Genomic DNA, 23,944 nt, shown 5'->3' on the forward strand with positions numbered 1-23,944 from the left:
CTGTCCGTCATAGAGAACAATATCACAAAGAAGTGAGTGTCATATGATAAGAATACATGACACTCAACAATGGTACATGGCCTTTCACATAACTTAGTCTCGACGATACTAATCTGGGAAACTATCCAGCGGTGTGTTCAAAAGAACGCTTTTCATTGAACACATTATTTTTTATGAACTGAACGCATTTGGGAATAAAGAACTAAAACCTGAACTCGTTAAGCTTATGTAAAAATCAGCGCCAATGTTGAAGAGAGCTGCAGCATGGTATTGTTACTGCCTACATTTAACCAGTGGGTGGCGCGACACATAACGTGTTCTTCTTGCTTCGCACTGCATTACCCACAAAGCATTGCGCTCACCAGTGTGACAATCCTGCAATTCTTAAAGCGGACGTGTTATGCTAACTTCGACGGGACTCCCATATGGTAGCGACACACGATAAAACGCACAGACGGTTTTTGTAGATCTCCCAGATTCTACTCCACTTTCTGCAGTATTTTCATTGACTTAATTGCCTGAAACAACATTATAACGTGTTATTACTTTTGTTTACAAGTCGTAAAAGAAATAAACATACTTATACTAAAAAAATAAATAAATAAAACCACTTTTAAGGTAAACAGTGAACAGTTCTGGGTGGTGATGGATGTCGTAGTTTTCTTTTAAAAACATGGTCTGTCTTTCATTCTCACTTTTCACCTCATTGGAACAACGGAAGTGGTGCAAACTGCCTCCAGGTCACGTGGTTGCACACACAGCAATAGCAATTGTTTTGTTTGTTTTTATTTTGGCAGGAAAATTAAAAGTCAAATAAGAAAATGAAAGTGAAAATAAATCAAATTGTTTCATTGCTTTGTCTAATATAATACGTTTTGTTAATTTATGTATTTTTAATAATTTGTGTCATTTTGTTGTCAGCGCATTCAACTATGTGAAGCTGACAGCAAATAAATACTGAGGTCTGTCGCGTTCTCCTGCTTTCCTTTTATGGTGATGTAGCGTGGTAAGGGGCGTGGTTGTTACTAAACGTCATCATTGTGCGCCATACACACGGAAGTACACTGAGTTACAGAATGTTTAATATAAATTACTGGCGTTTCTGAGTGTTTTCTGCGAATCGCGTCGGATTGTTAAAAAAAAACGAACTGCTGAACAACGTGAAGATGAGTGATACAGAAAAAGAGAAGGTAAAAATGTTGCTTCGATCATATTCTGTCACAGTGAGTTTGAGTTTAATTCCTTTGAGCGTTCCTTCCTTGTAGGGTCCTGTAGCTTTGCGAGAAGAGGGGAACAGTCTCTTCAAAGCTGGGGATGTGCAGGGTGCTGTGTGTTGTTACACTAAAGCACTAACACTTAGTGACGACCGACAAGAGAGTGCGGTTCTTTTTCGCAATCGCTCTGCATGCTACTTAAAACTTGAGGAGTACAGCAAGGCGGAGGCTGATGCTTCCAAATGTAATATGAGTATAAGTATTTTCATTATTTATGTATCAGCACAGTAAGTAATAATCACATATTGTTTCTTTTACCCCAGGTCTTGATACTGACCAAAGTGACGTGAAGGCCAGGTTCAGGAGGGCTCAGGCTTTCCAGAAACTTGGACGTCTTGATCAAGCTGTTCTGGATGCCCGGAGGTGTGCCCAACTGGATCCCAAAAACAAAGCATTCCAGGATCTGCTGAGACAGCTGGCGGCACAGATCCATCAGAAGGTGATGTCATGCACCTGCTAATATTCTATGACTTAAAAAAAAAACTACCTCTTCTTCTTTCATTCTTGTAGTCAGAAGAACTGAGCTCCACCGATGCTCGTGTGCAACAAATGTTCTCAATCCTCTTAGATACATCTGGAAAAGATTCGGACCGACAAAAGGTAGCGTTCCTAACCTTGAAATACATAATATACAAAGAACGCAGATACAAATAATGTTGTTTAACTGATTTCAGGCCGCTCAGAATCTAGTTGTGTTATCTCGGGAAGATGCAGGAGCTGAGCAGATCTTCCGTAACGATGGCGTGAAGCTGATTCACAGACTTCTTCAGTCAAAGCAAGAGGATGTTGTCCTTTCTGCTCTGAGGACTCTGGTCGGCTTGTGTACAGAGCATCAGTCCAGAGTAAATATAACACTTAGCCACAGTTGAATATTATACAGGAATTGCATTCTTAATAAGAATTGATGCTTTTATTCCTAGACTATGGCGATAGTAAACGAACTGGGAATGGAGCAACTGTGTGCAGTCATGGGATCGGGAGCATCATCTGTGTCTCTGGCCACTTGCCACCTGCTGCAGGTGATGTTTGAGGCTCTCACCGAGGGCATGAAGAAGGAGATCAGGGGAAAGGAAGAAGCCATACTTCCTGGTGAGCATGGAAAGTCACGGTAGCCTTCAAGTTATTTCCTTTAAACTTAAATAGCCAAAAACTTACCACTTCCACACAGATAGGGAGGATAACTATTAACAGTTATTTAACCTTTAACATGAACATTAATCAAACGTAATAATTTTTTTCTGGGTACATGATACCATGATACCACTTGCGCGGGCCGCACTAACATTAAACTTTCATCAAGGCGGGGGCCTCAAACTAGTGTCCTGTGGGCCACATTTGGCCCGCGGGCCGCGTGTTTGAGACCCCTGATCTAGATAATGTGACTTCAAACAGTGGCTGCACGTTATTTAAATGTTAATGGTTTTATACTGGCGGAAGTTCAACAGATATGGGGAAGTTAAATCAGAATTGAAGGTCAACCGTCTCCCATTTTGTCCCAACTTTGGAGTGGAGGGTTCGCCGTGAATCCAAAATGACTTCGATCGTTTGATGGATTGTATGAATTGAACACAGAACCATCCAAGGAGCTTCGCTCAATGCTGCGTCACCTATTGGAGATGATGCCAGCGTCAAACGTGTCAGGAGCCGGAAGAGACAGTGCCATCAATCTTCTTGTCAAACAAGTTCCTCGCAAGTCCTTCAAGAACCCGGACAACTCTCTCACATTGTGGGTGATAGACCAGGGTATGTCGCTACTTTGTGTTTTATATCATTTTACACACGTGCGTACAGTTTTATAGTGATGGATCTTATATGAAATCACCCTGCAGGGCTAAAGAAAATCTTAGAGGTGGCTGCAACGGTGCCCGAGTCGTCTGATGGTCCTCCCCTGACTGATAATTCCCACATGAGCTGCTCCGTTTTGCTAAACAAGCTCTATGACGATCTCAAGAGTGACAAAGAGAGGGAGAACTTCAGCAAATTATGTGAAGACTATGTTCAGTGAGTTAGTCCTGCAGGATATTTTATGTGTGTATATATTTTTTTAAATGTATTTCTATTCATATCTGCTACAGGCAACACTTCAGCCGTTTGGGTCTGGATGCCAAGCTGCGAGCCATCCAGACCGTATCTGTGCTCCTTCAAGGACCGAGTGATGTTGGTAACAGAACGCTGGAGATGTCAGGGATGATGGATGCGGTGATTTCCCTGTGCGCATCTGAGGATGTAACTCACCAGCAAGTCGCAGTGGAGACTCTTATTCACGCAGCAGGCAAAGCCAAGAGAGCGTCCTTCATCACAGCCAATGGCGTCGCACTTCTTAAGGACCTCTACAAGAAGAGCGAGAACGATAGGATACGAGTTAGAGCTCTGGTGGTAAATCAAGTTTGCGAAGCGCACACTTGGAGATGTGAACATGTTGTATAAATATTTAAAAAAACTAATAATGGTTTCTAACAATGTCTCTTAGGGTTTGTGCAAGCTTGGATCAGCAGGAGGGACGGATTTCAGCATGAAGCAGTTTGCAGAAGGATCGACTCTAAAGCTGTCCAAACAGTGCAGGAAGTATGTGTGACAGCTGATTTTTTTTTTCAAGTGCAAAAAAAAAAAAAGCAGTTAAACTTTCTGGTGTCTTGGAAACTTCCATGTTTACTCTAGGTGGCTTTGTAACGAGTCGCTGCCCCCAACATCCCGACGGTGGTCCGTGGAAGGTCTTGCCTACCTCACTTTTGACGCAGATGTGAAAGAGGACTTAGTAGAAGACAAGAATGCTCTCCAGGCAATGTTTGAACTCGCAAAGGTTGGATTTGTTGCCTTTTGATTGCATGAATACATTCAATGTAAAACTACCACAACTTGAAGATTTATCGCATCGAGCCGCGGACACAGAAGTTTTTAACTTCTGATTAGTCAATGCAAAGGATTGTGGGAAGTACGGTGTATTTAACTACATACAACGCCAATGGAAAATGGCTCAAACTGCCTCCCAACTGGCTCGTGGTGGCCCGTAATGGCGGCAAAAATTGAGTTTGGCGACAAGAAAATTTCATTCATTTATTTTCTACCGCTTTTCCTCACGAGGGTTGCTAGGGGGGTGCTGGAGCCTATCCCAGCTGTCTTCAGGCGAGAGGCGGGGTACACCCTGGACTGGCCGCCAGCCAATCACAGGGCACATATAGACAAACAACCATTCACACTCACATTCATACCTATGGACAATTTGGAGTCGCCAATTAACCTAGCATGCACGGGGAGAACATGCAAACTCCACACAGAGATGGTGGAATTGAACCCTCGTCTCCTAGCTGTGAGGTCTGCGTGCTAACCACTCGACCGCCTTGCAGCCCGAAGTGTGCACCAAGTGGAACCAAATGTCCCAAACAATCCACCCATTGGAATCCACTGGAATGTAATGGCGCGAGCCAAGTTGCGCCAATGATGCTAGGAGTCCACTGGGCCGGCGCCAGTTGGAGCCAGTTCGCGCTAAAGATTATGTGATTGGTGCGGAGTGAACGAGCGAACATAATTCGGCACCACAGTAAGCCACTACGTGCCAATCACATGATCTTTAGCGCAAACTGGCACTGATCCAGTGGACTCCTAGCATCATTGGCGCAACTTGACTCGCGCCATTACATTCCAGTGGATTCCAATAGGCGGATTGTTTGTGACATTTGGTTCCACTTGGTGGACACTTTGCGCCAATTGCTTGATCCGCGTGGGGCAACGAAGATTTTAAACATTTTGAAATTTTCTTGCCGTTGTTATGGGCCACCACGAGCCAGTTGGGAGGCAGTTTGAGCCACTGCATGCCACTAGGCGCCACAGCATATTGCATTGGTGCCAACTGGCACCAACTGGCACCAGCCCAGTGGACTCTTAGCATTAAAGACACTCAGCCTTACGTCATGACGGAGAAGGAAGGTTTTCACTACATGCCTCATGTTGGAGCCTTGCTACAAAATTCCCAGTAGAAAGTTGTTTATAATTGGGATCAGTGCTAGTGAATCCAGATGTATATCAGAGATCAGAGATTCCCATCCCTAATATGGATGTTGTTACTGTTTTTTGTTCTTGTAGTCTGAGGACAAAACGGTGCTCTTCGCTGTGGGCTCCACCCTGGTGAACTGCACCAACAGCTACGAGGTGGAGAAGCCTGACCCTCAGATGGTGGAGTTGGCCAAGTATGCAAAGCAGCATGTGCCTGAGGAGCACCCTAAGGTTTGTTTAAAGTGCCCAACTGACCATGTTCCTCAAACGCCTCACAAGGGAACTAAACCTTTAACACAGTCGCTGCAAGTGTTTTATTTTTCGATGAAACAAAACTAATAGTTATTGTGAAACTGATTAGTTTTTTATATCAGGATGCTCCTTCCTATGTGGAGAAGAGGCTGATGAAGTTGCTGGAGGCCGGAGTGGTTTCTGCATTAGTGTGTATGGTCAAACATGAGAGTCCTGCTCTCACGGATGCTTGTAGAGAGTGTATTGCCAGGTAAGAAGCTGCTACAACCTGATCTGTACTTTTTCCATCACCTAATGTCTGGTTTTAATCTTTTTATGGTAGGGTGTTTTTGGCTTTAGTGGAACGCCAGGAAGACAGAGGCACAGTAGTGGCACAGGGCGGAGGAAAGGTACATGTATTGTTTTTGAATAATTGAGGATGTATTGATTGTTTTCCTTCATAGGCTCTCATCCCACTGGCATCTGATAACACCGATGTCGGAAGAGTCAAAGCAGCACAAGCTTTGTCGAAAATTACTATCACGTCCAATCCAGAGATTGCCTTCCCGGGAGAAAGGGTATACTCACACACGTTTCTAATATTCTAATGAAATAATTCCCTGTCATAACATCATCTTGTGGTATTGTTTCAGATTTATGAGGTGGTGCGCCCCCTTGTCAGTCTTTTAAGTCTTCATTGCACACTGCTGCAGAACTTTGAGGCGCTCATGGCTTTGACCAACCTGGCTGGAATCAGTGAGAGACTCAGGTTGGCCACTAGGGGGTAGTCGAACCAAAGAAAGTGACATGAAATGTTTTCTATGGGTCTTCCAATAGTATATTGCTGGTTACTAGCTTTTTTTAGCCTCATCCATTTTCTACCGCTTTTTCCTCACGAGGGTGCTGGAGCCTATCCCAGCTGTCTTCGGACTGGTCGGCAGCCAATCACAGGGCACAAATAGACAAACAACCATTCACACTCACATTCATACCTATGGACAATTTGGAGTCGCCAATTAACCTAGCATGTTTTTGGAATGTGGGAGGAAACCGGAGTACCCGGAGAAAACCCACACATGCACGGGGAGAACATGCAAACTCCACACAGAGATGGTGGAATTGAACCCTGGTCTCCTAGCTGTGAGGTCTGCGCGCTAACCACTCGACCGCCGTGCCACCGAAGAAATTATATATTATTTTTTAAAAAAGAGAGCGGCACGGCGGTTCGATTCCACCCATCTCTGTGTGGAGTTTGCATGTTTTCCTGGGTTTTCTCCGGGTACTCCGGTTTCCTCCCCCATTCCAAAAACATGCTAGGCTAATCGGCGACTCCAAATTGTCCATAGGTATGAATGTGAGTGTGAATGGTTGTTTGTCTATATGTGCCCTGTGATTGGCTGGCAACCAGTCCAGGGTGTAGAAGACAGCTGGGATAGGCTCCAGCACCCCCTGTGACCCTCGTGAGGAAAAAGCGGTAGAGAATGAATGAATGAATCTAATTTCTTCCTCTTTTCATAGACAGAAGATCATAAAGGAGAAGGCTGTACCAAAAATCGAAGGCTACATGTTTGAGGAGCACGACCTGGTCCGAGCGTCCGCTACTGAGTGCATGTGTAACCTTATTCTGAGCACAGAGGTTGGCCATACGATAGCATAGTAGATCTTTAACACCAATGTTATGTAAAGTTGAAATTGTTTGCACTTGATGTGTTATTAGGTGCAGAAGATGTACCTGGCCACCGGCAACGATCGTCTCAAGCTGCTTGTGCTTTACTGTGGCGAAGAAGACGAAAGGCTGAGAAAAGCCGCTGCAGGAACGCTGGCCATGCTGACTGCTGAGCAGCCCGGCGTTTGTTCCCGCATCCCTGAAATGGTGAGCTGACCTCTATCTCTCGTATCTTCCATTATATTGTATACAAGTTTGCTGCAGACAATTCATGTGATCATTTTTTTTTTTTTTCACAGACGACACATTGGCTGGAGATCCTGCAGGCTCTCCTGCTCAGTGACATATCTGACTTACGTCATCGTGCTGTTGTCATTGTTCATAACATGATGCAGGCGGAGAAGAGTCTGGCTGACACGCTCATTGAGAGCGAAGTCCTGGAAATTCTTTCAGTCTTGGCAAAGGCAGGAGAGGGCACACCACAGCCGGTCGCAAAGATAGCTCAGAACTGCTTGGATAAGGCGATGGAGTACGGCATCATCATGAGTAGAGAAGGGAAGGAATAGACAGAAGCAACTCCATCGCACAATGCGTCAATTGTGTGAATTTGTCCCATCATGGCAGTAAACCGAGAGACTGAAGCTGAAAACATAATGAAAATATTTTAAAATAGGGCTGCATGGTGGTTGAGTGGTTAGCGCGCAGGCCACACAGCTACGAGACCCGAGTTCAATTCCACCCTCGGCCTTCTCTGTGTGGAGTTTGCATGTTCTACCCCGTGCATGCGTTGGTTTCCTCCCACATTCCAAAAACATGCTAGGTTAATTAGCGACTCCAAATTGTCCATAGGTATTATTGTGAGTGTGAGTGTGAATGGTTGTTTGTCTATATGTGCCCTGTGATTGGCTGGCGACCAGTCCAGGGTGTACCCCGCCTCTCGCCTGAAGACAGCTGGGATAGGCTCCAGCACCCCCGCGACCCTTGTGAGGATAAGCGGTAGAAAATTAATGAATTAATATTTTCCAAGTGTGGACGGCGGTCCAGTGGTTAGTGCGCAGACATCACAGCTAGGAGACCAGGGTTCAATTCCACCCATGCCCATATATGTGTGGAGTTTGCATGTTCTCCCCGTGCAGGCGTGGGTTTTCTCCGGGTACTGCGGTTTCCTCCTACATTCCAAAAACATGCTAGGTTAATTAGCGACTCCACATTGTCCATAGGTATGAATGTGAGTGTGAATGGTTGTTTGTCTATATGTGGCCTGTGATAGAAAATGAATATTTTCAAATATTTCAATAATTGGTAAATGTGATTAGATGAAAACCAAACAAAAATGTATGTTTTTTCACAATCTTTTGATTTTTTTAATGAATATATTTATCCCAATCATGTATGTTTGTGTGTAATCTATATAAATGCACAAAAACATATTTCACTTTTTATACTGTACTATACTCTGCTTTTATAGGACACATGCATTAGTTAATTTATAAATGCTGCTCTACGTACTTACTATTTCACTGCTTTGCTACATTCCCGATTTTGTGTTTGGGTTCCACAATGAAAAATAAAAGTACGCAATGACACCACCTCAAGCCTTTGTCAACTCAATAGGCCCCGCCTGGCCTTGCGCATGCGCCATAGGATTTTACTTGTACCCGTTGAAAAATTGCGGGTAACTGTATAGCCTGCCATGCGCTGGTTCGCTTTCGGCTTTAACGCCTTCGGACAGCTACTTGGTCACGGAAGTGTCCTAAATAACAGCGATATTGTCGACGTAGTCAAAGTGATTAATCCAACAGAGCTGAAATGTCATGTAGACGGAAGCTGCTGCAGACAAACAAGTGGAGTCCGAGCAAGCTGGAGTAGACGAGCGTCCCTTCACTCGAATGGCGAGTCAACATATATAAAAGTGTTACTTCTTTTAAATATGGCGACGGTAATGTCGCTCAGTCACGGGTTAACGTATGTTTTGGACCAGATGGCGGAGGCTTGTGCCTTGCCGGTTTCAACGATTCGAATGAGACTTTATTGGTGGGGAGCCGCGGCTGCAAGGACGCAGCCATCGGGGAATCTTACTTGATCCTCGCTTTTGCTGACAGTGTTGAGTCGTGGGACTTGAACAACAACCAGAAGACGCCATCGTGGAGCATGGACGTAAAAACTGGTACGTTTTACACTATTGGTATAGCGACTATCACTAATAATAAAGCTTGCAGAATGGTAAAAAAAACTTTTTATTCTTATTTTATTTGTATTTATTTTATGTGTATTTATTTTTATTTCGTTCTTATATTCTCTTTGTTCAGGCTGCATTTCTAAATAAGAATTTGTTCTTAAATTGCTTGCCTGGGTAAATAAAGGTAAAAATAAAAAAAAACTGGTATGTTTTACACCACTGGTCTAGCGACTATTACTAATAATAAAGCTTGCAGAATGTTAAAAAAATATTTAAAAATTAAATTAATAAATTAAAACATTAAATTAAGTAATTTAAATTAATAATAATACATTTTAATTTATTAATTTAAATTAATATATTTATTTTTGTTTTTCTTATTTTTTTATTTTATTCTTATATTTATTGTCTTTGTTCAGGCTGCATTTGTAAATCAGAATTTGTTCTTAAATTGCTTGCCTGGGTAAATGAAGGGTAAAATAAAAAAAAATACAATAAAAACTGGTACGTTTTACACTACTGGTCTAGCGACTATCACTAATAAAGCTTGCAGAATGGTAATTTTTTTTATAAATTTAAAAATTAAATTTATTTATTTTTATTTATTAATTTAAATAATAAATTTAATAATAATAAATATAATTAATTAATAAATATTTATTTTTGTTTCTTATTTTATTTTTTTAATTTATTTTATTCTTATATTTATTGTCTTTGTTCAGGCTGCATTTGTAAATAAGAATTTGTTCTTAAATTGCTTGCCTGGGTAAATAAAGGTAAAATTAAAAAAAAATAAATAAAAACTGGTACGTTTTACACTACTGGTCTAGCGACTATCACTAATTAGGTTGCAGAATGGGAAAACGTTAGCACCCTCTAGACAGCAAACATCCCTTTAATCTTACTGCTTAGACCTTGTAGACAGTATTATATTATAAATTATATATATAATTACATATTATATTATAAATATTAAAAAATTTACATCTGTGCTGTTATTATGATAGGTGTAAAAGAACTAAACATCATGATCTGGATCACTTAACTCATTTCCAGGAAAGCCCCTGAATCTACCATTGACCCCTGGTGGTTATATTGACACCAGTCCTCCTTTCTACCACCCCTTATCACCACACCTGAACGCCACCAGGCTGGCACTGGGTGCGGGCCACTGCATCCTCCTCAGCGCCGCTGGAGCCGTGTACACCTGGGGCCTGGGCAGGTACATCTCACACACATTGTCAGCAATCTAGAGAAGATAGTCTTATTTTTTTTTGTGCTACTTAACAGTCATGGTCAGCTTGGCCATGGGGCCCTGTCATCTGAAGAAGAGCCCAGGGTCGTGGAGGCCCTGTGGGGTATGAGTATGACCTGTGTGGCTACAGGCGGCTGGCACAGTGTCTGTACCAGCGGTGAGAGATACACTAAGTAATGTCAGGTCAGTGTAAATGCTAATAAATAAAAATAAATGTGTTTAACAGATGGGGGTGACTTGTATGTGTGGGGCTGGAATGAGAGCGGCCAGCTTGGACTTCCCTCCCAAGCTGTGAGGAGCTCGCAGCAGTGTCAAAATAGTCAACAAGTAGCAGGTCGGTCTGTTTTTTTTTTTTTTTTTTTGTCACAATATGCTGCTTGTGCCTTTACATGTTTTATTGAAAAAGTCATAGAAAAGTAGTCGTAATAAATGCAGGCTCCTGCTCCTGATTGTGCCATTATTTGTTATTTTTTTGTGTGTGTTTAAAAAATATTATTGTTATGCAAACATAAATGATTGTTGATTGGTGTTAAGTTTGACATCAATATGTGTTTTTTTTTTCTTTAAACTTCCAGGTGTGTCTTCATGTAAAGCACCACCGGATGAAGAGAAGAAGGAAGAAGTCTTTATATCCATCCAGGCTTTTCCAGCCCTTTTGGACATTACTGCATCATGTGAGGTGAAGTCGGCTGACTGTGGCTCCCGACACACAGCAGCAGTTACATGTAAGTTACATTAAAAGATGTGGATGATTTACTTTTAGCTACAGCATATTGGATGCCCAGATTAATTTTTTTTTTTTTGTAGCCACTGGTGACCTCTACACTTGGGGATGGGGTGAGTTTGACCGACTCTGGACAGAGTGACGGCAATATAAACTTTCACCAAAGCATAACAATGTTTTTTTTAGGTGAATATGGGCAGCTGGGGTACGAGACGTCTTGTTCAGATGAGCCGCGGCGTGTGGAGTACTTCCGGAAACAACAGATGCACGTTGTCGATGTGATGTGCGGAGCGTGGAACACTTTTGCTGCCATCGTCAAGGAGGAAGCATCTGCCTCTTATAGTTAATAAACATGGACTTTGCTCTGTGTGCTTGATTTTACAATTTAGGACTTAAATCAAGTATTTTGTAATATACTCTGTAAAAAAAGTGTAAAAAATGATGTATTTCAGCTTTTTGTGGAAATATAAAGGATTTAATAAAAGAATTTAAAAATCACAGGTCTGGTCATTTACGTATAACACCAGATAAGTCAATAAAATATATATAATTTAAGGCAAATAAACTAGTCTATATGAGTAGATGGAACACAGTTGTCAACTGTAGGCCTTTACAGCACAATTTTGAAGGAACTGTAGACAAATAGGTTGAAATAAGTACCTAACACTTTAGAAAAACACACATTTCATCAGATTCATGCTCACCTGACAAAATCCGGCGACCTTGAAATAACATGCTGAAACTCTGAAAGGTTGACAGTTCCATCCTTGTCAATGTCTGACTCGTCAAGAATCTAAAAAGGTACGCAGAAGAAAGCACGGTATTTGACTTGGCTTTTTGTATCCGCACTGCAGTGCAAAGCTAACTCACATTAGTGATGAGCTGTCTCATCTCCTCAGGGGTTAATCTTGTGTCATCCGTCTCTCCTGTCAGGCAGTTGACCAGTTTCTCCAGATCACCACAGTCAAGAGTTCCATCGTCATCAAAGTCTAAAAATTGGAACATTGCAGAAATAGATTTTTTTTTCTTTTGGAACAGATAATGTAAACATGTTTACCAAATATACGAAATGCGTAGTGGGATTTGATCTCCAGTGTAGCAGAATCGCTGAAGGCACTCAAAAGATCAAGAAAGTCCTCAAAAGTGAGGCTTCCATCTTTCAGTTCAGATGTGGAGAAGACGTGGCAGATTCTCGTTCTGAAAGGGTTGGACTGGAACAGGAAAAAGGTACAAGGGTCAGTGTAGTTTAGCAATACCTTAGGTACTTCCTTATGAACACATTAAACTTTCATTTAGCTATTCACCTTAAGTTCTGGAAGGGTGAGAATCTTCTCCATGGGTACCCTGGCGTTTGGAAGGTCTTGCTCATCTTTCTTGAGCAGCTCAGTGAACCGTTTATGTGCCCTGTACAAAAGCCACAACATCTTATGTTACATCAGACACAGACATTTGAAGCTAGCAGCTATTGTGTAGCATACATCATGGTCACTTACAGAAGAATTTCTTGTTTTGATAAAAAAGTCAGCTCCTAGAAGCAGAGGGTTGATGGTTATTGGTCACAATCGCGTAATGCTAAACATTTACTTACGAACCAGTATGATAAAATGTACTTTCACATTACGTCAAGGTGCCAGTGTTACAACGTTTGATGGCAATGCTAACTCTGTCTTTACCAGCTAAGCTAACATAGCTAGCAAGTGTTGGCAGTTTAACGTTAGCCAGAACATCATAATTATTTATATGTTATCACTTACTTGGTATTCTGATAGCAAATCTTTCCCAAGTTGACTTGACGTTGTTCCCATTTTGTAGTTTTTTTCGACGATAAACTTTTATCTTTTTTGTAAACACCGTAGTTATCCGAAGGAGTCCAGGTATAGTGCCTCACTTCCGGTATGGAGTTAACCCTTTAAAGTCCATCATGGCCGATCTTGACTTTGCAATATTGGCACACTCGTCTCGTGTACTTCAGGAAAAAAGGAACATTTCATCTTGTTTCAGGCAAGCTTTTATTTATAACGTGGCAGCAAAACAGAGCAGTTGAGCATAAACAGATTAGCATCTCTGGCTCTTCTCACTTCATAACCACTCCTCCTCCAAGGGCAAAGGTCATACAAGTTTCAATCAATGTCTGTAACATAAAAGTTTTTTCAACTTTATCCTTGTAAATGTACGACTTTATTCTGAAAATCTTTATTTCAATACTTTGTTGTAAAAAAAAAACATAATTTAAAATTTCAAGAATAAAGTTGTAAATTCACGACCCTTTTCTTGTACATTTACAACTTTATTCCCAAGGTCAAGATCCAATTTATTTCTATAGCACATTTACAACAGTTCAACTGCCCAAAGTGCTTTAAAGCAGCCAATAAAAACAAAAAATATTCAAACAATACCTAATAAAAAGTACAATTAAAAACACAGAAAAAAACAATACACATAATATTAAATTCTCGTAAAAATAAACGTTTTCCTCAAGAAGAATGTCCCGCCGATGAAAGACTGAAGAGCTGAACTCTGGAAAAAAGACAGCTATGCTCCAGGATTTGTTTCCCAGTCTGTTGCATCTAAAATAGACCAAAAAAGACAATATTTTTTAATTAATTCCTACTGAAAAATGTGTTTAATGTGTTTACTGCGCATTGTACCTGTTGTTTTTGTTCCTTCCTTCGTCTCAGCCGAGACACCGACGCCAAACTCATTTTCGCCAGTGACTCTGAAGTAATAGATCCCGCCCTCTTTCAGGTCAGACACCTTGTAGGACAATCTGTGGCATCTGTCAGTGAGTCTCGTCCAGCCTTTTCTGCTGATGTCCAATATGTCCACAAGATAATTCTTCACAGAGGCACCTCCCTCGTTGTCAGGAATGTCCCAGGTAACAGTGACGGAGTTTTTAGTCACGTCTTTAACCTCTAAATGTGTTGGAGGGCCGGGGGAATCCAGAACTCTCACACTTAAAGCCAAAGAGGTGTCCCCGATAGTATTTTGCAGTTTGACTATGTATTTACCGGAGTCGTCGCGAGTCACTTTTTCCAAAGTGATGGATGCGACAGAGTTCGTAGTGTTTATGATTCCTCTGATTCTTAAATCTACATCGGATTTTTCCCATGTTACACTGGGAGCGGGTTTGCCAGTGAAAGGCACATTGAAAGTGAATGAGCTGCCTTCTTTAACAAGCAGGGTCTTCTTCATCTCAGTGCTAATGTCGAACCTGGGTTCCTCTTCTCTGTCCATAGCCACTTGGGGATCTGATTCAGGACTTGGTTCACTGATGCCTACTTTATTTATAGATCTAACAACAAATACATATTCTGTCCCTGAAGTGAGCCCAGCTACTTTAAAGTCTGTTTTTTCTGTGTTTTGGATGCCAACAGCCCAGGTTTCTTCTCCGGATTTTCTGAATTCAACTTTGTAGCTAGTGACTTGTGCACCACCATCAAACAGTGGCTTGTTCCACGACAGGGTGATTGAGGACTTGGTGGAATCAGTGACTGTAGGCTTTGCAGGAGGGGAAGGCAGAAACTTTGGATCTTCTGCCATAGTGAGTGGACATGGTAGACTGGGATCGCTTATCCCTGCAGCGTTCTCGGCAAAAACCCTAAATTCATATTCACATCCTTCGTGTAGACCAGAGGCTTTGACACGTAAGTCGTAGACGATTTTCTTATTGACGCGTAACCAACGAACGCCCTGCTTCTCCCGCTTCTCCACGATGTACCCGCTGATTCGAGTACCGCCGTCGGATATTGGTCTCTTCCAGCAGATTGTCATCGTTTCGCTCGTCGCACTTGTGACCTCAACATCATTTGGAGCAGACGGGACGGTGAAGGGATCAGCTGCTTTGATCGGATCACTTTCCAGAGTCTCTCCTTCTCCGTATTTGTTCACCGCCCTCACCCTGAACAGGTACTCATTGCCTTTGAGCAGTTTGGTTATCTTGCAGGTAGTCGCCATTAAGTCGCCGTATACAAGTGTCCAGGCTACACGACTGGTTTCACATTTCTCAACAATGTAATACAATATATCTGCACCGCCAGTCTCATGAGGGGGACCCCATGACAAAGTGCATTTCTCTGCTGAAAGTCCGGACACTTCTAAGGGTCCAGCTGGAGGACCCGGCCTGTCTAAGACCTTGCATGTAATAGTATTAGATGTTGTACCACAAGTATTCAGTAGAGTCAGAATGTACTGTCCGGAGTCTTTTCTTACACTTTCTCTGATAAGTAGAGTAGTATGTGCCTTTGTTGCAGTAATCTCGATCCTACCTTTTGTACCAATAGTTAGGCCATTCTTTGACCACAGTACCGTAGGGTTGGGGCGACCGGAGATGTCGGCATCTATTCTTAGAAGGTCACCGACTTTGACAACCAAACCTTGTCTAAATTTATCCTCCATGATAATTTTGGGTGGTACCACATCATGCTGCACAGTGACAGGTCCGGTACTTGCAGAGGGTGCGCTGAAGAGCTCGGCTGCGTTCTTTGCAATGACGCGAAATTCGTACTGTTCACCCTCTGTGAGGCCGGTCACCTCCAAAAAGGTATCGAGCAAGTGGGTGAAATTACACTTCAGCCAGCAATTATCAGGAAGCTCTTTGCGCTCGACAATGTAACTGGTTATTTTAGCCCCACCATCATATTGTGGTTTTTCCCATGAGAGGGAAACCGAAGTGTTGGTTATATTTGTGACTGTGAGATTCTGTGGCGGATCACACTGGTCTCTCGCTGCTACAGGCTCAGATGCTTTACTGCAGGCTCCGACACCTGCAATATTCTCTGCATAAACCCGAAACTCATACACGAGGCCTTCTTCGATACTTGTAACCTTGAATCTACTCTCAGTCAACGGACCTCTGTTTAGCTTAGTCCACAGAATGCTACTTTGTTCCTTGGATTCAATGTGATATCCAATAATCGGGCTGCCACCGTCACTGCTTGGCGGGCTCCATGTAACGAGCATGGTCGACTTTGAGGCGCTCGCAATAACGATATCAAGTGGCGGACTGGGGACTTTGAATGGGTATTGGGCGACAACAGGTTCAGATTCAACAAAGGAGCTTTTGCCATAGCGATTCTCTGCAGCGACACGAAACTGATACTCGGTTCCCTGCGTCAGACGCGTGATTTTGATAGAAGTCCGAGCAACGGTCGCCGACACAGTCTGCCATATCGTGCTGCCTGTGTCTCTCTTCTCAACCGCATAATTCGAAATTTGACATCCACCGCTGTAATGCGGGGGTTGCCATATCAACGACACATAATCAGCGCTCACTTCATCCACACTGACGTCGCATGGCGGTCCGGGTCTTTCAAAAACGTTAACATACATTTCAGCAGATGCTGTTCCAACGGAATTGGTCACGGTTAGCTCGTACAAGCCAACATCTAGCTTAGTTGCATCTTTGATTCTGATTTGAGATGATGTATCCAATGTAGAAACATTTACTCTGCTTGTCTCCTTGAGAATGTTGCCATCTTTCTTCCAGGTTGCCGTTGGCTGCGGTACACCTTTGAACGGAACGTCAATTTTTAAGTCACTCCCTGCCTTCACACTGAACGTGCTGGAGATCAAATTAATAACAGGCTCAGTACTTGTATCTTTTACAGCAACAGGCGTCAATAGGAGCTTTGGTTCACTTTTTCCTTTTTCATTTACTGCAAAAATTCTAAATAAATATTCCTTTCCTTTTATCAGTCCATTAATGACCGCTTCCAGCGCTTTACTCTCAGAACAGACTGTCCACGCGTCATCTCCGTTAGCTTGCATCTCTACAACATAACATGTAATTTTGCTTCCTCCGTCATGATCTGGCTTTTCCCATGAGAGTTTGACACCGTCACGGGTGACATCCGTCATTGTGATTTTCCCAGGAGGGAGAGGAGCTTCAGATACTTTAACAGGCTCACGTGTTTCCACAGCTAATCCAGTTCCGTACTCGTTCACAGCCAAGACACGGAAGTAATAAAAACATCCCTCCTGTAGATTGTCGATCTTGAATGAGTTCCTTGTACAGTTGCTAGAGACACTCGTGAATGCCTTTCTGGCTTCCTCTCTTTTTTCCACAATGTAGTGTAAGATCTTTGCTCCTCCGTCGATGAGCGGTGCCTCCCAGGAGACGGACACAGAATCTTTTTGTACATCTTTCACTTGTAGGTTTGTTGGCGCGCAGGGTGTGTCCAACACTCTCACGTTGATAAACGCCGATTTGGAGCCTTTGCAGTTTGTAGCTGTGAGTTCATACTTCCCGGTGTCGTTTCGATTTACATTTTCTATCATCAACACCGTGTAGGAGCCTGTTGTTTCTATTTGAGCACGCTCACTGAGAGGACCACCATCCTTTGACCATTTGACTTCAGGTTCCGGTCTTCCTCTGACGGTGACATTGAGACGTAATGTTGAACAGGCTCGAACGCTAACTATCTTTCGCAAAATTGCGTCCAGCTCAATTTCAGGTTGCTCTAGTTTATCAGTTGCTAAAACAGATCCAAGTAACTCCACCGGCTCTCCAACTCCATTGGAATTTATTGCACGAACTCGGAAGTTATACTCAGCATTTTGCCTCAGACCTTTAATAGTGTCCTTTGTATCTTCTGTCTTGGGTGTGCATGTGATCCATTCGTCGTCTGCTGCTTCTTTCATGTCAACAACAAATCCAGTAATGGCAGCACCGCCGTCATAGATGGGCTTGGACCAGGATAGAGACACAGTACTGGAGGAATGATCCGTCACTTTGAGGTTGTTAGGCGGACCAGGAGGGTATGATGCTTCACACACTTTGATATAATCACTCGGCTCACTGGGTGAACCAACACCGGCCGCATTCTCAGCCGATACTCTGAACTGATAATAATGTCCGTCAATGAGGCCTGTGCATCGGAAGCGCAAGTCATTGAGTCTTCTTCTGTTGCACTTAGTCCATCTGACACCCTCTTTATCACGTTTCTCCAGGATGTAGCCATCTATCTCAGAGCCGCCGTCTACTTCAGGTCTTTCCCATGTCAACAGGACAGAGTCTGCAGTCACAGCACCGGCGGTAGGTGTAGAAGGAGCACCGGGTGTTTTGAAAGGATTTTCTGCAATGAATGGTTCTGACTCCAGAAATTCACCGACGCCAAATTTATTCACAGCACAAACTCTAAATATGTATTCTCTTCCTGGTGTTAGCTTTGTCACTTTGTAACTGACAGCTTCCACATGGGGGTCCACGCCCGTCCAGGTGACACGGCTTGTCTCTCTTTTTTCGAGAATGTAATGTGAAACAGTAGCGCCGCCATCATTTGAAGAGGGGTTCCAATACAGATTGCATTTTTCAGCACTGATGGCTTTCATTCTTAAAGGTCCCTCCGGAGGACTCGGTCTATCCAGTACTTTTACATTAACTTGGATAGATTTTGTTCCATCAATGTTAGCGAGACTTAAGATATAACGTCCTCCATCTGATCGTATAGAGTCCCGGACTGTGAGCGTGGTATGAGTTAAGGTGTTTTTCACATCTGTTCTCGGTGTAGCTTTGTTGATTTCCTCGCCATCCTTCAGCCATCTTACATCAGGGAGGGGCTTACCAAAGTAATCAGCTTCAATAGTGAATGTTTCGCCGGCCTGAATAACTGTCGTGCTTTTGAACTTGGGGTCTATGAAGACCGAAGGCCCTTCGATAACATCCTCGGCAAAAATAGTGATACTTTCCGATGGTTTGCTCCAAACACCTGCGCCATTTTTGGCGGTTACTCTTAGCTCATAACTTTGTCCTCCTGTCAGGCCCGTAATTGTGAACTGATTTTCAATAATATTTGTGAAGTTTGCTTTCATCCATCGACCATCTGGAAGTTCTTTCTTTTCTACAACGTAACCCGTAATAGCGCTCCCTCCGTCGTTCCCTGGTTTAGCCCACTGGAGTGTAATGTTCTCTTTTGTAATAAGAACAGCTTCAGGTTTACCGGGTGGCTCACATGGATCTCTCGCCACATAGCAGTCAGATATCTTGCTAGATGGACTGAGTCCAGCGATGTTCTCAGCAAAGACTCTGAATTCATATTCAATACCTTCCTCCAGGCCGGTGGTTTTAAAACGGGGGTCAATGATCGCAAGTTTGTTCATCTTTGTCCATAAAATGCTGTTTTTCTCCTTGCGTTCCAGGTGATAGCCAGTGACAGGGCTACCGCCATCTTTGACCGGATGTGTCCATTCAACCAACATGCTGTACTTTGTCACAATGGACACAAAAGGTGTTCCAGGAGCCGTAGGTGCGCTAAACGGATACTGTGCAAGTACAATTGGAGATGTGATTGCTGTACTTTTGCCGTATCGGTTTTCAGCAAATACTCTGAGCTGATATTCACTTCCTGTTTTTAGTTTAGTGACTTTGATGGTGGTTCGTACTGTTGTGGCTGATACTGTTTGCCATTCCATGCTAGTAATTTCACGTTTCTCCACAATGTAATTGTCAAGCTGACAGCCTCCAGTGTACTCTGGGGGATCCCATGAGATGGACACATAGTCAGAACTGACCTCATCGATCCTCACAGGTCCGGTTGGTGGGTCAGGCTTTTCAAGAACTACCACTGTGATTTGTCCTTCATCGCTTCCGGCATCGTTGCTCGCCGTGATGGAGTATTGGCCAGTGTGCTCCCTAGCAGCGTGTCGGATATGAAGAACTGTCGATGATGATGTGGTTGAGATCTCCAGCCTGGATGTCTCTTTGACTGCCTGTCCATCTCTTTTCCATTCGATCTTCAGGGCGGGAGTCCCAAGAACTGGTATCTCTACTTTTAACTCTTCACCATTTTTAACAGTGAAAGTGGTAAAAGTTAGCTGAAGTTTTGGTTTTAAAGCTCCTTCATTTGCTGGATCAGTGCTAGACTGGTCTTTAGTTTTCTGTTTGCTGTTTTCAACTGACCCGGTGGGCTGTGCTGTAAAAACATGACAAAATAAAAATAACATTGGGGGACTTAGGTTGATCATATTAAGTTTCACATTGTGATATGAGCTTGTTATTACATTTATAAAACACTTATTTTTCTATATTTATTGTAATGACTCCACAATGACGAGACAAATGCTTTGCATACCTTCATCGACAGCAGAAGTGGATGACTGGATATTCCTCGCTGTGAGCTCAGCATCAGTATCGGGTGTCAGATTTACATTTAATGGCTGTGATGAATCTTTTGTTTCATTTTGTGCCTACAAAACAGATACATTTGTTTTTGTTGGTGAACTGTATTAGAAGCACAAAAGCTAAAACACTATAAATAATCAAAATATAACAAAAATCCATTATTATATGGTTTTATATATACTGGATATGACTTATCTTAATCTAGTGAGTGCAATGGACTTGATAATAAATGTTTTACCAAACAAATATAACATAGTCCACACTAAAATACATACATGTTGTACTTAATATACATTGTCGCGCAAGTTCAAAAATACTTACTTCTTTGTCACTTGCTTCCATCGTCGATGTGTTATTATTCCAAGCAAAAGTGAAATTTAACTGATTGAAGTCTGAGATATGACAAAATGAAGCTGCGCTCGTCGGTAGTCAAACACACACAACCCTACCAGTCCAGTCTGCTTTATCTCTTAAAGCATGCAGATACTAAAATAACCACATGACTGATTGGCCAGCTGCTGCATCTTCTAAATTTAGTCGAGCCTGCATGTGTTTCACAACAGAAGTAAAAAAAAAAGTCTGGTTCAGACACTGACAATGCAAAGGAATAGAATCGCACACGTCACAAAGCAATTTCCTTGGTATTGTCCATTCCTGCTTTTTTTTTTTTTTTTTTTTTACAATGAATTTCCTTTGTTTGACATTGAAAAACCCAGTCGACACAGACGAGGGCCTTCAGTTGGGAGGGATGCCCCCAGAACATCTCCACATAGACATCTACCTATAGACATCTATCTAGACATCTATCTATTTGACGCCCCTGCACAACCCGAAGATCCATTTATTTAATTTCATTTTGTCAGTTTACATCTTAGATCACAAAATAATATGTAAAATGTATCAATATATCAACACAAACCGTGCTACTGCCTGCAATTGGCTGGTGACCACTACAGGTGTACCCCAAGTCAGCTGGGATAGGCTCCTAGTGAGGATAAGCGGTATAGAAAATGCACAGATGGATGAATGGAACTGTGGCACTGATTTATGAAGTAACTCTAACAGTAAAACAATAGCAAAATTGCTTAACTGTACGTATATGTACATTATAAAATGTCATTTCTTTCTTTCATTTCTACAATATTGTTATTTTTACCTAACAATATTAATGACGTAAAGCTTGCTTTATTTTGGAATCTCGAACCGGAAATACGAGTACCCACGAAGAAGAACCGGAGTAGGAAGTAACTCGCGCCTGTAAAACAGTAGTAAAATTGTTCAACTCTTCACTCTGCAGTGTAAATACATATCTAATATGGGATGTAATTTTTACCTAATACACCTTTAATATGGTACGTAATTTTACACTAGTTTTTTTGTCCTGTTGTCCACGTGTTTTAGTACGACAGGAACTAACTACAAGACTGTGACGACGACGCTAGCTGCTGTTTTTATGTGAATGCCTCTTATTTTTCAACATTCACTGCCATAATCAACAATGCCAATCCAGTTCGTGTATGGAAACCAGGACTTTGTTAAGGATGTGTATTACGATTTGGATGACACACCTCGGACGATATCAAGGTTTGATGCAGCCATCCAAGCCGGCTGGACTGACAGAATGGAAAGAGGGCTGTTCCGCTACAATCTGGGGGACCTGCAAACCCGTATCCTGCCTGGTTCCTGTGGTTTTGTGGCCCAGTTGAATGTCAAGAGAGGCACAGAGAGAAGAAAACCACAGGAGATATTCAGTATCAAGCAGGACTTCAACGCCAAACAGTTTAATTTCAATTTAATTAATCCAGATGAGATCATATTTGAGATGATGGACACTGAAGAAGAACATGAAAGTAATCACCAACCATGCAAGATAGTTGTGTTAGTGAATGTCAGTCCTTTGGAGTTTGGACATTGTCTTTTTGTTCCGGATCCAACACGCTGCTTTCCTCAGGTGCTCACAAAGTTTGCCATCCAAGTTGGGATTCAGTCTGTGCTGCTGAGCTCTGACCCGGCCTTCCGTGTGGGCTTCAACAGTCTAGGAGCTTTTGCATCTGTGAACCATTTACACCTTCATGGATATTACCTGAAACACAAGCTCAATATTGAATATATGCAAGTCAGGCCACTTATTCCCGAAAAGGGATTTTACACCTTAGTGGGATTTCCCGCAGGGTTTTTGTTCTACACCGAATCAGACAAAGTGGATGAAGTTGCAACTGCAATCTGTCATGTCACCGACTTCCTCGTGGAGGTCAATGTTGCTCACAACCTGTTCATGACCAGAGGTTGTTCACCCTGCGGTCGGACTCAGAGTGAAAGAGATGACAGCTTATTGAGGAATGGTGTGCGGATTGCTGTGTGGCCACGACTAGCTTGTTTCGGTACCAAAGTGGAATCTGCTTTGAATGTTGCTCTCTGTGAGCTTGCTGGACATTTACCATTTAAGAACAAGAGGGACTATGAGCGTTCTACTGAGTCGTGTGTAATAGAAACCATTCAGAAATATCTTCTAGCAAATGATGATATGCTTAAATTGGAAAAGCAGCTAACTCAGCATTTAGCTACACTGTAGTGTGATGTGCTTGTAACATAAATAAATGACACAAATCTATACATCCTTATAGAGGTTTGATTATTACTAAATTCATAAAATATGTGCGGTTTCTCAATTGAAGAACAACTTTTAAGGAGATAACAATAATACATTTCATCCCTCTTAAAATTGACAATGTGACATCCAACAACCATTCATTCATTCATTTTTGACCGCCTATCCTCACGAGGCTGCTGGAGCCTATCCCAGCTGTCTTCGGGCGAGAGGCGGGGTACATACCTGGACTGGTCGCCAGCCAATTACAGGGCACATATAGACAAACAACCATTCACACTCACATTCATACCTATGGACAATTTGGAGTCGCCAATTAACCTAGCATGTTTTTGGAATGTGGGAGGAAACCGGAGAAAACTCACGGGGAGAACATGCAAACTCCACACAGAGATGGCCGAGGGTGGAATCAAACTCGGGTCTTCTAGTTGTGGGGCCTGCGTGCTGACCACTCGTCCACCGTGCAGGCAAAATGATCACATGGAAATATTTCACAAGAAGACAAAAACTGTTAACAAGCTACCCCTACCAAGTTGTATACTGATTTCATTTGGAGTCGCCAATTAACCTAGCATGTTTTTGGAATGTGGGAGGAAACCGGAGTACCCGGAGAAAACCCACTTACGCACGGGGAGAACTTACAAAATCCACACAAAGATGGAATTGAACTCGGGTCACCTAGCTGCGCTCTAACCACTCATCCGCTGTGCAGCCTCCAACAAGCAGAACAACACAAAAAAAAGCTATTGGTTAAGTATATAGAGCAATTTTAAACAAAATTCATCATCCCTGAAGACCTCATCATTTGCCAAAGGTACCAATTACCAAGGTAGCAATGCCCATGCAAAGGATGAGCATACGTATGTTCTTGTTCGCTCATTATAATGACATACCACATT

General features: G+C 42.5%; 5 protein-coding genes across 7 annotated transcripts in view; 3 read left to right on the forward strand and 2 right to left on the reverse strand.

Annotated features, from left to right (window-relative positions):
* Positions 1-1,020: 1,020 nt before the first annotated feature.
* The window catches only part of unc45a (unc-45 myosin chaperone A), a 65,571-nt gene continuing 42,647 nt past the window's right edge, over positions 1,021-23,944 (forward strand). Inside the window, exons 1-19 of one of the 2 annotated variants that reach the window (XR_013629315.1) lie at positions 1,021-1,190; positions 1,266-1,458; positions 1,538-1,713; positions 1,785-1,874; positions 1,949-2,116; positions 2,195-2,363; positions 2,847-3,017; positions 3,104-3,275; positions 3,350-3,650; positions 3,745-3,839; positions 3,933-4,074; positions 5,355-5,495; positions 5,639-5,766; positions 5,839-5,905; positions 5,960-6,073; positions 6,149-6,264; positions 7,014-7,131; positions 7,213-7,368; positions 7,461-7,981. Coding sequence is in view for 1 of the 2 variants with exons in the window: in XM_058075712.2 (XP_057931695.2) it covers positions 1,167-1,190; positions 1,266-1,458; positions 1,538-1,713; positions 1,785-1,874; positions 1,949-2,116; positions 2,195-2,363; positions 2,847-3,017; positions 3,104-3,275; positions 3,350-3,650; positions 3,745-3,839; positions 3,933-4,074; positions 5,355-5,495; positions 5,639-5,766; positions 5,839-5,905; positions 5,960-6,073; positions 6,149-6,264; positions 7,014-7,131; positions 7,213-7,368; positions 7,461-7,727 (2,808 nt within the window). In the remaining variant the exon portion in view is untranslated. Of the gene's footprint in view, positions 1,191-1,265; positions 1,459-1,537; positions 1,714-1,784; positions 1,875-1,948; positions 2,117-2,194; positions 2,364-2,846; positions 3,018-3,103; positions 3,276-3,349; positions 3,651-3,744; positions 3,840-3,932; positions 4,075-5,354; positions 5,496-5,638; positions 5,767-5,838; positions 5,906-5,959; positions 6,074-6,148; positions 6,265-7,013; positions 7,132-7,212; positions 7,369-7,460; positions 8,026-23,944 lie in introns of those variants that run through there. The other variant, XM_058075712.2, reaches the window with a different exon arrangement.
* On the forward strand, positions 8,828-11,809 carry rccd1 (RCC1 domain containing 1). Its single transcript, XM_058075713.2, has 8 exons — positions 8,828-9,053; positions 9,143-9,328; positions 10,397-10,562; positions 10,631-10,752; positions 10,822-10,929; positions 11,171-11,320; positions 11,403-11,432; positions 11,506-11,809. Exons 1-8 carry the CDS (start codon positions 8,855-8,857, stop codon positions 11,664-11,666), a joined length of 1,122 nt encoding a protein of 373 aa, XP_057931696.2. The 5' UTR covers positions 8,828-8,854; the 3' UTR covers positions 11,667-11,809.
* On the reverse strand, positions 10,349-13,278 carry cib1 (calcium and integrin binding 1 (calmyrin)). 2 transcript variants are annotated; one of them, XM_078794005.1, is made up of 7 exons: positions 13,074-13,278; positions 12,813-12,847; positions 12,624-12,723; positions 12,377-12,530; positions 12,190-12,308; positions 12,024-12,112; positions 10,349-10,589 (listed from the first exon to the last, which is right to left on the reverse strand). In XM_078794005.1, the coding sequence occupies exons 1-7, from the start codon at positions 13,122-13,124 to the stop codon at positions 10,523-10,525; spliced, it is 615 nt and encodes a 204-aa protein (XP_078650131.1). In that variant the 5' UTR covers positions 13,125-13,278; the 3' UTR covers positions 10,349-10,522. The 2 variants fall into 2 exon arrangements, with proteins under 2 accessions (XP_078650131.1, XP_057931697.2); XM_058075714.2 differs by lacking the exon at positions 10,349-10,589 and adding an exon at positions 10,990-11,951.
* Positions 13,750-20,779, reverse strand: LOC131131223 (titin-like). The gene is made up of 4 exons (XM_058075710.2): positions 20,759-20,779; positions 20,388-20,502; positions 13,968-20,228; positions 13,750-13,886 (listed from the first exon to the last, which is right to left on the reverse strand). Exons 1-4 carry the CDS (start codon positions 20,777-20,779, stop codon positions 13,852-13,854), a joined length of 6,432 nt encoding a protein of 2,143 aa, XP_057931693.2. The 3' UTR covers positions 13,750-13,851.
* gdpgp1 (GDP-D-glucose phosphorylase 1) lies at positions 21,666-23,044 on the forward strand. The gene has a single exon (XM_078794081.1). The coding sequence runs from the start codon at positions 21,936-21,938 to the stop codon at positions 23,007-23,009; it is 1,074 nt and encodes a 357-aa protein (XP_078650207.1). The 5' UTR covers positions 21,666-21,935; the 3' UTR covers positions 23,010-23,044.

The sequence above is a fragment of the Doryrhamphus excisus genome, linkage group LG1 (assembly GCF_037039965.1).
Source record: "Doryrhamphus excisus strain RoL-2023G ecotype Guam linkage group LG1, RoL_Dexc_Guam_v1.1, whole genome shotgun sequence".
NCBI classification, from domain to species: Eukaryota; Metazoa; Chordata; class Actinopteri; order Syngnathiformes; family Syngnathidae; genus Doryrhamphus; species Doryrhamphus excisus.